Below are 15069 nucleotides of genomic sequence, written 5' to 3'. Positions count from 1 at the left end.
GAATTCAATGTGGTGAACATAGAAGCTAACATACCTGAGTGTTAGTTGCATTAACAATTATTGGTCAATGTTAAGCTGTTTAGATAGAAACAATAAAAATGTACAAAAATTCTAAAAACCACATTTCTATCATGTCCGTCCGTGATATGGCACATTTAGTGGATACCTATGTTTGTAGGTAACCATGGCAACAAACTTTTTTCATCATTCAACATACTTTGTCCTACCCTTCACTATAAAACACAAAGGAACCTTGTTCATCTTATTCCTAATTTGTTACAAGCCTTCAAAACTTTCAAAATCTATCAAATGTCCGTCCGTGATGAACCGATCACGCTCTCCAGGACATGCATATAAACCATTGTGTGAATTATTAAAGTAAACGTTACAATTTCTTTAGATCCAATTTCAATGTACAGTACTTGGATTTTTTTTCTATTCATTCAAATCATCTCTATGCTGGGCTGGACTTGCTCTTTAAAGACTTTTCTAAGAAATGATTGTTACATGTAGCTGTAACTTCTTTCCTTTGGCTCTAACTCTAAGTATGGCCCTGTTAAAGCAAATTATTATTTTTTTTTGGTATTGTTATGCAGCATTTTGTGACGGTGCTTTTATTGAAAAAGTTTTTTTTTCTGGGAGCATTGTGGTTCAATTTCAATTGTCCTTTTGCCCATTATTCCCCTTTAACTTCCTATTTTGACAGAATGCATATCATGTGTTGAGATTTATTTGACAAATGGGTGTGGCTCGTACATGCATACATAAGGCCATCATAAATTAGTTTTAAAATAGCAGATTCACAATTTAATTCAAGAAACTACTGTAGGAAGTCTGCAGATTATCTGAATTGGGAAAATGGGATGGAAGGAAATACAAAAAGGAAATGAAAAATGCAGAAAGGTCAACAAAGCCTGATTTCCCACTATTTGATACCAAAAGTAAAACAGATTCTGACTGCTCAACTCTAATGAATATCCTTTAAAAAGGAAAGCCCTTTTTTTGAGATTCCAATTATTGAATACAATAGTGTAATGAGCCAAAATATTGTAGGGAGCCAGAAATTGGGTATGGGGCAAAATGACTGCAAGTGAGCGAAGCAAGGAGGCAAAAATTTTGCCATTTGTAATGCAGTCCTCTAATTCTGAACAATAGATTTTGACATGATATTGGAAAAGTATGATAAATACGGTAGATGTAGTATGATATTTCCCCTTTCTTTTTTTTCTCTTTTTTCTTCTTGGGACTTTAAGTCTTGAAAAAATATTGTGGGTCTATATCATATCCTCCCCAGGTATGCAGTGATAAACTATGATTTAATTGACACTTAGTGAGAGTAAAATGTCTCTATATCACACCAAATGCGTTTTTAATTGTTCAAGCATGGCAGATAACAAAATAAAGAGAAATGTCAGAAACAAACATGTGAATCTGATACTGATCTCACTTATAGAGATTTGATAGTAAAAGGAACTTAAGGAAGTTAAACAATGAAACCTGCACTCCCTCCTGTAGTACATATAGCAATCTCTGTCTATCAGAAAAAAAGAAGTGAATGCAAATCTACTCTGGTTTGATGAATTCATATAAGAAACTTTACTTGTAAATAATGCCATCCCTTTCTCTCCGAGACAATCATGATAATCTGAAGGCGAATCCACTCTCATTTGAGGACAAATAAAATATACTTATCAAAGAATTCTTGTAATAAGCGATCAATTTCTTATGCTAGGTTGTCACCAAAGTGAGACCCATTTTTCTGTGCAATTCGGTTTTGACATCGAAATTGCAAACCTACAGTATTTCTGTTGGATGCACTGTAAGGGTTCGGTTAATGTATTAGATGGAGATACCTAACAAAGACATTTGCATCAATGATTGCTTCCTCTTTAAATGCTATATTTTTTGTGTGTACATGTATGTAACTCGATGGCTTCTTCTTTTTTGTAAGAAAAAAAATGGATGATGTACATTTTAAAATATATTTTTCTCTTCAAAACAGTACTTGGTTATTGAAGCATGCACATGTCATATACTGATTTGTTTCATGTTTGTGAATTATAATACACACACTAAGAAGACTTATTTTTTTAATTTCTATTTTCTATATAACTTTAAGTCATTTTTCCTGTAGATTTTGACACTTTGTTGTTATTAGTGGTGAATTTTAGTTCCCATGGTCCCTGTCACGTCCCTCCATGTTGAAATTTATGAACAAGCTTTTAGTGTCTACCTACTTCTTAACCTTTGACTTTGTAACCGTCACGGCATGGGGTGCTCACTGCTGAGAGTTGGCCCAGTACAGGTACTTTTACAGTACCTTTTGAAGGAGAGTTCGCAGCCGATGCATCAAAAAAAATTCTAAGAAAAATTTGCACATGTCCTTTGTATGCAAAGAGAAGCGCAATGAATTTTCAAGAAAACAATGAATGCACGAATATGACATACATCATAGTAGCTAAAAAAAGATAAACAAACATGCATAATAGATGTTGATGTTGCTGGCCATCCATAGATGCAATTGATCCGATCAATTGTAACTCTTTGTAAGACAGGGCCCAGGGGTCGTGTTTCATGAGATAAATGTGATTTCACGGACATACGCTTTGAGCCAGTCAGATGCAGGGATTTGCATGTACATGCAGCTCATGTATAATTAGTTAAAATCACTGACGATTTGTTTCATGAACAGTACACTACTTTATAGTCCTCAGTAGGAGTTCAGCAGTCTGAAGAGCTTTGACTAAGTTTATTAGGATATAACTTTTACTATGATTTTTCATGTATATATGTAGAGATCTAAATGTAATTTATGATAACAATATCATTTACGTGTACTGTACATGTACATGTATGTGGAGATTTTAACAATGTCTATGATTGTAGTGAACACCTTAATCTTATTATCAGTTCAAAGGTAGCTGAATTAAAACAAAGCCCAGGCCCCATTTGGGTACTTTTTATTTTATTGGAATATTTACTTAAAAGTTGGAACATCCATTGTTTTTTGTTTTGTTTAAACACTGATTAGGCCTACATTCATGAATAAGATTGTAGAGTACATGTATTAAAAAAATGCTCTTCTGAAAATATCGTTGAGTATTAAAATATAAGATCACATTATTTTTACTTCCATAGGTGATGTAAGAGAGATAGAGTTGGAGCACATCAATTTTGCCATGCTTTTGAATGAAGTGCAAGTCCACAAATTCTGAGCCTTTCTCTTCTGACTCCGCTGCAGTGTCATTTTGAATTGGTGTATGTCGAATATGAAAGGATATCAAAATCCATGAATCTTGATTGTAATGTTCCTGTTTTTATTTCAGTACCTATCACTCCTAGCTGAATGTGAAGCAAGAAGGGTAATGGCGCCCCCTCTCAACATATACCCACAAGGTCAGTCAATGCTTTTCTCAATAATATTTTTATATTTACTTTTCTATGAATCTTTCCCCATTTTGAAATAATATCAACCATTTGAATTTACCCATTAATCAGATTTATGGCTATGTCGAATATTTTTTTCTTAATAAAGGCCTCCCAAGCATTTATCTTACAAATATTTAAACCTTACATAAATCTTGAATTTTAGTCCTGTTCTGTGTTAATTTCTGTTTTAAATGTATTTCGCTGGTCTGTCAAAGCAGATGATAGCTCTTTCAACTTTTGGATTTATATTATATTTCATTTCATTTATTTTCCACAAATCAATCAAAATACAAAGAAAAACATACAACTCATTCCGAAATAGTATGCATACCGGTAATTACAATATAAAAGCAGATTCTAAGTGGATGGACCTAAAGTAAAGCAAAAGCTTGTTGTGGATAGGCCCTTAACAAATAATTTATGTGTAATCATTGATAGCTACAAATAATTATAGAAAAAATAGAGCTGAGCTCGGAGAAAGTTACAGAAACTGGACAAGGACGAAAACAGAGAACGTTACAAAGAACAGGGGCACACAGGTTACTAGACAAGACAAGGAGGACAAAACAAGACATGAAAGAAAGAAGGAAAGAAGACCCGTCTATTATATTGCTGTTCATGATTGCGTCGTTAAAGCATGACGTAAAATATTTTGACAGAATTGATCGTATGCCAGTGGAATAGTAGACGGGTCCTTTGTATATGAAGAGGTACATGTATGGAGTTTAATTAATAGACAGGTGTAATAAATAATTTTAATTACTTTTTAATCACCTTTGTATCTCAAATTCTTTAACTAAAGGGCAATCCCACCTGGGTGAAAAGCTGATTTTATGAGTCAGAAGTATATTCTTTTTGTTGTCATAGATTTCACTCAAACTATATGTATGAAAAATAGATAATCAAGATTCATGAAGAATATCTTTAGAAGTTTAATAGATAATTTCCAGTTTATGTGTGAAATAACAACTACATGTATTTTGATGGTTTCAATGTTGCCTATTTTTGTAAAGAATTTTATAAAGTATTAATTTTCATGCGAGCATTTGTTAAGCATTGACTAAATCAGTTGACATTTTTTTCTTCTTTTGATCAACAGTTAAAGCTGGCACAAGGAAAAATATACACAATCTCACAGTAAGTATCAGAAAATCAAACGATATCACATTATTTTGAATCCCCCCCCCCCTCAGGAAAAAGAGAGTTTGGGTTGAAGTAAAACTGAATTTAAATTGAAAATAAACTTTAAATCCATAATCAAACAAATAGAATTTGATCTCTTTTTGCGGCTTAACATTAAAACAATAGTTCTCCAAATACTAAGACTTTTGGTGAAACATTGAAATTTGTATTACAGATCATGAAATAGTTGATTCCTTTATAACATTATCTTTTGAAAGTTTTTTTTTAATTGAGAAAAACTTGAATACCTTATTTGTCATTCCAATCAGGCTCAGTGATGATGGTGCCCACACAAATTCTGTGTCTCCTTTGAAAATCATTTGCTCCTTTCCTCACTCTCTATGAATGGGAAGGTAGTGGTGTGGATATTTTCATGTACATTGTTTGAAGGAAAATGGCTATGTAGATTGTAAATAACAAATACAGATAACATCTGTTTCTACAAAATTGGTTCAGAAATAGCTAAAATGTGTACATGTATGTGGGTCTTTTACTTATCCACCCATGGAGAACCAATAAGATCTCCTTTCTGCAAATGTGAGTTTGATCTGTGTACACATTCGAATGATTGGAGCTTTGTATAGATTGTGACAATGAGAATGAAATCATTTTACTAAAAATTCACCAGATTGCTTTAGTTGAATATGAAATGATGTTTTGCATGGATACATTTATGATACCACTTTTAATCAGTTTTATACCCCCACTCATAAAAATATCTTTATTTTAAATCCTCTCTCCCTCCTTGCCTCTCTTTCCATATCTTCTTTTTTCCATGCTCTTTTCTCCTTCTGCCTTCTGTTATTCTTCCATCATTTATTCATCCCTCAACCAGGTCAACACAAGGCCAGCTGGAGCGGTTCCAAAAGGAGCAGATAGTGGAATAAGTTTAGGATATGGGTAAACATTCTACTGTTTTAGTACTTTAATATATTAATTAACCTACATGTAAAAACAAAACTGGTACAGTTGATTTTCCCTGCTGTTTTCATCAACAACAACACCTCCATCACCATCATCGCCATTATCATCATCTTTAATTATCATCATCACTATCATCTTCATAATCATCACCATCATAATGAATATAATCATCACCATCATCACCACCATTATCACCATCATCATCTCACCACCATAATCACCGTCATCAGTATCATCACCATTATTGCCATCACCATCCTCATCACAAGTAGCAGCTAGGTCATCGTCATTGTTATCACCATCATCACCACCACCATCATCTTCATCACCATCACCACCATCATCAGCAGCATGATCTTTGCCATGATGATGATTGTTATATTGAATTTTTAACCAGCTGAGCAGTTAAAATCAGTGTTAAAATATTGATAAATGTATATATTAACCAAATTTGACTCTTTACTTCCTGTTAATTAAAATAGATGATATTGGATAAAGTTTCGATAAACTGATGCTGTAGTTTGTGTGTGTGTCATTTCGCAGCTCATGTACATTTTAATGGTGCATGACCAGCAAGTGCATCACTTATTTCACCCATGAAGGCGAGTCACTGATTTGCCTCACTGTATTGTGTGAATGATGTGATGTTCCAATTGTAATATTTATTTCATTTTTATGGTAATTTTTTTTCCATAGGAGGCATGATGCTGAATTAAGAGAAATTCTTGCCAGTGGCAGGGTGAGTATTAAGAAAATTCCTTTTTAATTGATTCCTGTCGAGTTTTGTATTATTGTTCCTGAATTAACCTGTTGACTACTGAATTCTTTGATTCCCATAGGCTTTGTACAGGGATTGATTCTGGTAGGCAATTGGTTACCTTGTAAAAACAGGATTGGCTTTTACTGCTTTATTAAAAAAAAAACAGGCATATAATTTGGAAAATGTGTAAAACATTCGTACAAATAAAATAAATTTGAGAAAGAAAAAGTTATGTAGTTTATGTAGTGAGAATATCTAATAAAGGTATACTGTTTGTTTTTGGTGCATATTCCTGGGCTCCGTCTTACAAAGACTGACAATTGATCCAATCAATGGAAACTATGGAAATCCAACAGTGTCATAATGTTTTCTCAAGGAAATTTGCATAATGTCCTTTGTAAACAAAGAGAAGCACATTGACATTTCAAGAAAACAATGAATGCATGAATATCAATCAAAGCTTGAAAATATTTTGAACAGACATGCATAATAGGTGTTGACATTACTGGCTGTCCATAGTTCCAATTGATTGGATCAATCGCAACTCTTTGCAAGACGGCCCTGTTCTTCCCTTACCATATTTTGCCCATCTATCATGTAGTATTATTGATAAACACTTTCAAGTAATGTGTATCTTATGTCTCTTACATCTTTCTCCTTCTCTCTCCCAATCAGAATGTAGATATCCCCCTTCTCTTTAGCTCGCCCGGTATTTCTCCCTTTCTCTGTGATTTCTCTAATTTTTTTTCTTGTCTTGCGTGTCAATTTTCTTGTACCTATCCATCTGTACATCTCAATATTGCCAATTTAAAGAGTCTCTTTTCCGTCCCCTTTATATCACATTCTATATTGACATACAGATAGTAGAAACAGATATATTACACCTTGAAGTCTTGGGAAGGGGTCACAGTGGGCAGGTTTACAAGTAAGTCATAAAAAATCTGAGTGCGGTAACATATAGTTTTCCAAACAGAATGTAACTGTAGGTGTTATTCTAATTGGAAAACTAGGTCATTAATTAGCAATTGAATTTTAACAATGTCTTGTATGTTCTTATCGAATTTTATTCACTTCAGGGCAAGTTCACCACCCGATATGGATGAAAAGGCTTAATTAAAAAAAATAATGAACAAGCAAACTTTGAAAATCATGATAACTCAAGTTCAAGTTTACTTGAAAATTTAGATTACAGGGATAACACTTGTCAGGCAAAAGCCTGAATTCAGGCTCTGGCCATTTATTTCCAGGCCATAGTTTTAGCACTTTTGTGTACAAAATATGGTATTCTAGGTGATTTTCAGGCCCTCTGATCAATTCCAACTGGCATCCTTAAGATTAAATTAATGGATATTACAAATCTCTTTATTTTAAGATGAAATCAATTCAGAATTGTAGATAACCTGTAGCAGTTTTACAATCAGTTATGATTTGAAGTCAATTTGGCTTTATCTCAAGCCAATTTATTATGTGTATATAAACTTGGGCATTGGGAGAGTCAACACTAATTAGATTATGAAAATGGCATAATATTAGGACTTTGGGGATTAGAATTGATTAAAAGTTAATTTAAACTGACATTTTACTGGTTCTTGTTAAACTACTGTGTTGGGATGTAAATTTACAGCATAGTATTCCACGCATTAATTATGTAACTGTAGTAGAATCGGCCACAGTAAACACGTTATATCCAACAACCCATATTCTCATAAAAATGTGGTTCAAGTCTATGCTAATACTATTGATATTAATATGCTAATATTATGGGAAGCTAAACTCTGTTATAGTTGTACTTTTGTACAATTGTGTCTTTTTTTCTTGCTTTCATGTTCAGTGAAACTGTTTTACTTTATTCACAGCAGTCATAAATGATTTAAGTGACAAATTTCTGATAAACTTAACTTATACTTTTTTGGACACATTAGGTGACTGATAGTCAAAGCAAAATTTATGACTTTAACCTGAGTTCAGGATATGGGCCTACATTTGATGGAATTTTTCAGTAGTTTTTGCATTTTTGAAAATATTTACATTCAATCTTCTATTGCAGAGCTAAACATGTACCAACAAATAATGTGATGGCAGTGAAGGTAAGATTTCTATATCCAATTCAGATCTTTTTCATTTTTTCTATTCTATTTTGATAAGCTCTTTACAAGCAATTCTATGTGTTTGTGTGTATTCTGTACCATTTCACTGAGACATATAGCTTTATGTCTCGAACTATCTGTAATATCCACAGATGTAAAGATATGGAGAAGTTGTAAGGTGAATTTAGAGCAGTCGGTCAAAATGTAACAGGAGAGCGTTTCATCAATATGTTTTTTCCGACAAGTTGTCAGACCTGACAACATTACTTTTGAGAAGCAACGTTGATATGGTTAATGTTGGATAAAACATGACTTGTCAGATACTTGAAAAATGTCAGAAAACTCCTTGCATGAAATGTCCTTTAGATGTCTTGTAAGAATAGCTTTCAGATACCTCATGAAAGATGAATGCATCTATCTGGATAATAAGTGATCGATTGAAAGCGTCAGTCTCCATTCCGTCAGTTCTGCCGGAGAACGTTTTGCTCCACTACACCTCCATAGGCTGAAGTCATTCTTCCACTCTGTATAATGGGAAACCATTCCCCAAATGAATTCTTGATTCTATCAAAGATACTACAAGGGGAAAATCAGACACTTCAGCGATTTTTTGAAACGCTCCCAAACGCTCGATAAATGCTCATGGGGAATGACGCCTACTAGCGTTGAGTAAACATCGGCACGCAGCTGCGTATAAAACACATGGGGGAAACGAGAGAGGGGACTTTGGAGAGGGCTCAATGGTGGTGCATGGGAATAATTCCACCTTTTATTACCCAGAAACCTCTGAAATATATTTATCTTTAATTTAAGAAAAAAATAGAATGAAAACAATTTTAAAGTGTAAAAATTGTTTATTCCTTCAACCTTTCGCACTTTCTCTCATATGTTTTGTACATATAAACCATCTCGCAATACGCAAAGGTAAAAAAAGGTTGTTACTTCCTCAAAGCTGTGGGCACTTTTATTATGCGGTCTATTTACTGTCCGATCTTCCCCTTGTAGTACATTATCTTTGATTCTATTCATTAATACAGCATTTTTCATCAAAATAAATGACTATGAATGATTGAAGTTTTGAAAATGATCACAACCTAGTAACCATACTTGGTGTAACTTTTTGAAAAGTTAAAATTGAATATCCTTGGGGTACCCATCTCAAAGTCCACATGTAATTTTTTGGTCATGAAATGAATAATTCATAATTTAATTTTCTCAGCAATCAAATGCTCCAGTCTTCATGGTCAAAGTATGTATGATGCATAATTTACCTGTTCTATTATTTTGAAAAGATGTATTTCCCAATTCATCACAATATTTACAATTTTGTCGTAATTTTTCTTTTTGAAAATTATGCTATTATTTTACTAAAGCTACATCTCGTCTGCTCTTTTTACCGATAGTATCGATATCAAGGTATTCTAGTTAGGAAGCCTTTCATGAAACAGGTTTAGTAAGATTGAAACTAACTCCATGGTTGGTGGATATATGACTTGTCCAGGTGTTGAGAAACGGGCCCCACAGTCAAGATGTTAGTCCACTCTTGAATTGTCCAATTAAAATGTGGCAAAAGTGACAAACTTTCAATCATTTTCAACACTCGTTTATTGATCACACGTATGCCAGAAGCTGATGTGAAAGTACAAAATGTATCAAAGTTTGTCAGACATTCATACAATATACAAATGAAATTTCTACACAATTGCAGAACAAGACTATATATGACATGAAAAAATTAACGATGTAACATAATCAAGCTATATACATAGCATGTGATAGTGTACATTCGTCTACAGTGTTGAACATGTGGTCACCACATGTAATACATATCACCCTATTGTCCACTAGTACATGTAGTATATGAAAGAAGATATTGTGATAGTTACATGTATGTACATGTAGGAGAATTCAAGTAGACCTGTAGAGTTTTGAAAATGATACAATGTATGTACATGTACATGACATCGCACATCTCTCACATGTACATGTCAAAAATGGGCATGTGAATTCAGCATAATGGTTTGAACAAAGCTTTGAAAAGTAATCTCACCAGGTAATAAATCATGTCTTGAATTCAATCACGTAATTTATTATGATAACATTATTCAATAAATCCTAAATTTTCTGATGATTATTACACCAGAAAAGTGAGACACACTCCCTTTTTAAAGGTATCTCTACAAAGTGTATAGAAATTATATGAATGATATGCTCTATACAAGTATAAACAGTCATTATTCCTGACATTCATATTTTGCCCAAATTTAGTATCCTTCTGACACTGCATATATCTGTACAATAAGTAAATTAATCCTTTTGCCTTTACGCTTTATCTTTTCACCAGGTTATACCACTGGATATCACTCCTGAAGCTCAGAAGGAAATCTTATCAGAGTTACAAATCCTATACAAGGTAAGTAAACTTTTGCGACAGTTTTTTTTTTATGCTGTACATGTAGATGCCCTCAGATTGGGAAAGTAATGTGCTTATTATGTCTTACCTTGACAAATGTAAGCAAGTTGTATAGTAACCAAAATATGTGCTGGTCATATTTTCAATTGTTGGGGATTTCATATCTTTATTACCAATCTAAACAAAGTCACAGTATCATATTATTTAAACATTAAAAACATTATGTAGAAGTTGGTGAAAACACCTAAGCAAAATAGCATAATGAATAATAAATAAGGTGTGGGAGATTGCTTTATATAATCAGTATATACATGTATGCTTGGGTACATGAAAATTTAGAAAATATGGCATGACATGCCATTACAACCTTCATCCAAATTTCTGTCATAACTATACAACCTACATGTACAGTATAACTAAACATGTTACAATGTTTGAATGCATTTTGGCCCAAACCCAACAAAATTTGATCACACAACATTATCGGATTTGTACGTACATGATGTAGTTTCTATAGTAAGAGGCTAAATCTGTGAAGGTTGTGTCCTATTATCAGAATGTAACAGAAACTTATAACATAAAAAAAATAATGCAGTCCACGATCAGCATTGTCATCATTATGCATCTTTTTGAGTTATCATCCTGAATACTTGTATACCATGAATTGGGCAACGGCATCACTTGCCCTGATTTCAATCTATTTTACCATTGTACATGTACTTGGGAATGTAAATACCTTTAGAGAAATTAGGGCATTGTCATTTCAAATTGTTTTCTGAAACCCTCTAAAAGTATTCTAGAAAGTTAATGGGAACACAAACAGTAATTTGTCATGTTAAGGCGACCGCACACCTTACGATTGGTCTGCGACCCGATCTCAGAATAAAATGTTGTTGTAGAATTTGATGCTAATATTGAGACCTGGAATATCTTACTGTAATGTTCGAAATCATTGTAGGAATACCTTTGTTCAAATATGTGACTATGCTATCATCCTTAGAATAAAAGGGAATTTAATATCTAGTTGTAATGACGTCATAGCAGTCGTACGATTTGTAACTAATTTGGCCTTTACTCCAAAATAAAGGTTTGCAATCTTTCAAAATGGTTATACATGTATTAGTATTCTTTCATTTAATTTTAACTTGAAATAAAATGATATGTTCCATTTACATTTTTAGAATGTTCCAAATGCAAAGTGCGATTTGTTCCAAAATCGGATTGCGAACAGTCGTAAGGTGGGCGGTGGCCTTTAAGACCCCTCATTTTCCATTAAAACCTTTAATAGCAACAACCTACATTGGGGAAGTTCATTTTAAGTGCCAATTTAAGTGCAAATTACTCTGTGTAATCTTTCATTTAAGCTGCTTGGTGAGGGTAATGGACTCGTGTCATTGAGCAAGGAATATTTGTGTTAAAGTACGTCTTTAGTTTAGTTATCAAACGCTTAAACCAAAAGTAGCGTTTGGGTTTTCTCTCAGAGAGAGTACACCATACATGATAGTAATAACATGTCAAGTATCCACTCAGATTCAGATGTTGTTAAAGTAATAGATTAGCCAGTGGGCTTCAAAGTTGCAGATTTTTATGGTTCTCAAATCATCATTAAAAGAGAAGAGTATATGTCATCTGAAAGCAAAATATATTCAGGTGGAATTAAGAGTGATCTGTGAATATTGGAGCTACATGTAATTATACTGATATCTTCACTGTATTAACCACTATTGAATGATTTGAATAAATACACACACACACACCCACTCATACCTGTATAGAAGTTTAAACATTCATTGTACAGTACAGTCTCATGTGTGCTACAAAAACTTTGGGTTATAACTTTCAATCACTGGTTGGCAAAGCTGGATAGAGAAGAAACCCAGTGAAGCTGGTGAAACGGTCGGTAGTTCCACTTACTGCATGCCTTGGTTCTATCTGGAGCCAAACTTCATCTTCCACAACCAAGTCAATGATAGCACTGTTTGAATAAGACTGCCTCAGATGGTTGCTGGAGTCCCCATGTATGCCGACTGTCTTCTGGCCGTTTTTCACGAGGATGACAAGGGTGTCACGATTGTGTCCGATACTGAAGGAGAAGAAGTACGTTCCATTAAAGGCGCATTTGTAGCGGCCGGTCTTATTATTGAAGTGATCGCCGACATTAGCCAGGATAAGATTAAAGTTCAAATCTTTGGGAGCATCACCATGCCCATGAAGGTCAAATGTCCTAACTGCTGTGAAAGCTGATCGGAACATCTGGTTTTGTGGAGTGATGGTTCTCCACCATGTTGTGCTTGGATCGGATGCACTGGGACCTCCTGCATGGTTGGATCCACAACATCCCCAGCAAGGGTCTCCCTTGTCGCCTCTTTGGCCATTAAGTCCTGGTACTCCAGAAGGACCTGGTACACCGTTTAGACCATCTCTACCAGGAAGACCTGGTGGACCGGCGACACCTGGAATACCCTGTGGTCCTGGAGGACAGATCGGACAGAGGATAGGTCCCTTGCAGACAGGATCACCCTTCACAGGCTGTCTAGGACTGGGAGTGGATGTTGGGATAGTGGCTTTGAGCATGGTGATCTTGAGAAGGAAAAGTAAGGCCACCTCAATCATATGCTGAACCTGTAACTTCATCTTTTTTATTCTGCAATATCCAAGATGCTGAATAAAAAAAAAGAGTTGAATTCAAGTCTTGTATCTCTGCTGTCACTACACTATGTATTCCAAAATATACTAATTCACGCTTCTAAATTAGATCCAGAAAAGGAAATATAGGGTAGCCTTCTGATGGGTCCTGGATTCTCTCAAATAGTATCTGTAGAATATGGTATGATACATACATATCCATATGTTAAAATTATGAATACATCATATACATTTACATGTATTAAAAGCAACTTCCTTCCAATTTCAGCACAATATTACCCCCCTCCTTTAGTCCAAATGACGTGTAAGTGCAAAGAAGCTTTGAAAAAAAATGATTTGGCAATATGGTTGACAATTAATGTCTCTATTCATGCGTGCAGGCATGAGCATCAGTCAATTTTTAACTGTTGCAACAGTCATTTGTTCTTTTACAGGCCTCAATTTTTCAATAAAAAAGGCAATACCATTTGTCCATGGGACAGAGGCTGCAATGACCAATTATTGGACTGAATACCATCATGATGGTTGATATTTAGGAGAAGAATAATCATGTAAAAATTAGTAACTTTTGACCTTGACCTTTTATGGAAGGCAGGAAAAAGACAATTTTTAAAACATTTTTCAAGTTGAGGATTCTTTGAAAGTATTTCATTTGACAACTTGTAACTCGTTGAGATAAATGACACAACACTCAAGTATACTGAAGGCAAGTTTCGTGTAATAAGGCAAAACCCTCTTAATTACAGACTCTAATTAAATTATTGACGCGTATGGTACATTTTGTCCCCATAGAGAACGTACGCAATTTTCAACGTGATTTTAAAAAGTCAAATAATGTCCCATACGTAACATGTAGTCCAATACATACATTTTTTTTATACCTTTTATTAAAAAGTAAAATATAAATTTAAAATTTTTGTGGTATATCACTTTTATACTCAAACTAGAACTTCCTAGAGCTGCAACAATACTAGTATGGGAATAACTTTTTTAAAATGTCCTCGAAATGTTTATGGACATTCCATCTTTGGACAAGAACTTATTTGCATGTTAAATAAGATGACACACCTATTTTTTTCTCAAAAAAGTAATAAGAATTAAGATGTTGGGGGTCCATGTCCCACCTATGATTGAATCTCTCAAGTTTTGTTTTTATTTTTTTTATAGTTTTTATACATGTACAATGTACATGTAAGTAATGCCCATTTTACCAATAATGCAAATTAGATGCCCCAAAATTGCATAAATTTGCATATCAACTTTTCTTTATGAAATTTTAAAATTCAACATTTAAGCTTTCTTATCCAACCAAAGATAACTTGTTAACATAGAGATGAAATTTTAAGGGTGACCTTTTCTTGGACTTACCCATACATGCAAAATGCAGGGTAGGCCTACATTTCTATAATATACATGTACAGTATGTAACAGCACAAATGGGGGGGGGGGCATCGCATCCGCAAGTCACTAAGGACAATGAGCAGTGCTTAAAATGGATAAACTGCACAGGTGGGCTGGCTATTAGTGATCATACAACTCCCAAAAATGTTCTGTAATCTGATAAGTCCAAATCGGATCACATGACATTCAGCGAATTGCACTATGGCATCCAAAATGCACTATCCTGC

At 34.1% G+C, this 15069-nt stretch overlaps 1 protein-coding gene across 1 annotated transcript in view; it reads left to right on the top strand.

Annotated features, from left to right (window-relative positions):
• LOC121415874 (dual specificity mitogen-activated protein kinase kinase 5-like) overlaps positions 1–15069 on the top strand; it is a 55080-nt gene that overhangs the window by 16399 nt on the left and 23612 nt on the right. Inside the window, exons 4-10 of the mRNA XM_041609249.1 lie at positions 3327–3396; positions 4529–4566; positions 5447–5511; positions 6232–6274; positions 7156–7220; positions 8343–8382; positions 10727–10795. Of these exons, the coding sequence (XP_041465183.1) occupies positions 3327–3396; positions 4529–4566; positions 5447–5511; positions 6232–6274; positions 7156–7220; positions 8343–8382; positions 10727–10795 (390 nt within the window). The remainder of the gene's footprint in view (positions 1–3326; positions 3397–4528; positions 4567–5446; positions 5512–6231; positions 6275–7155; positions 7221–8342; positions 8383–10726; positions 10796–15069) is intronic.

Source organism: Lytechinus variegatus, chromosome 5 (genome assembly GCF_018143015.1).
Source record: "Lytechinus variegatus isolate NC3 chromosome 5, Lvar_3.0, whole genome shotgun sequence".
NCBI classification, from domain to species: Eukaryota; Metazoa; Echinodermata; class Echinoidea; order Temnopleuroida; family Toxopneustidae; genus Lytechinus; species Lytechinus variegatus.
The sequence above is the reverse complement of the archived record's forward strand: the minus strand, read 5'-3'. Positions and strand labels throughout refer to the sequence as shown.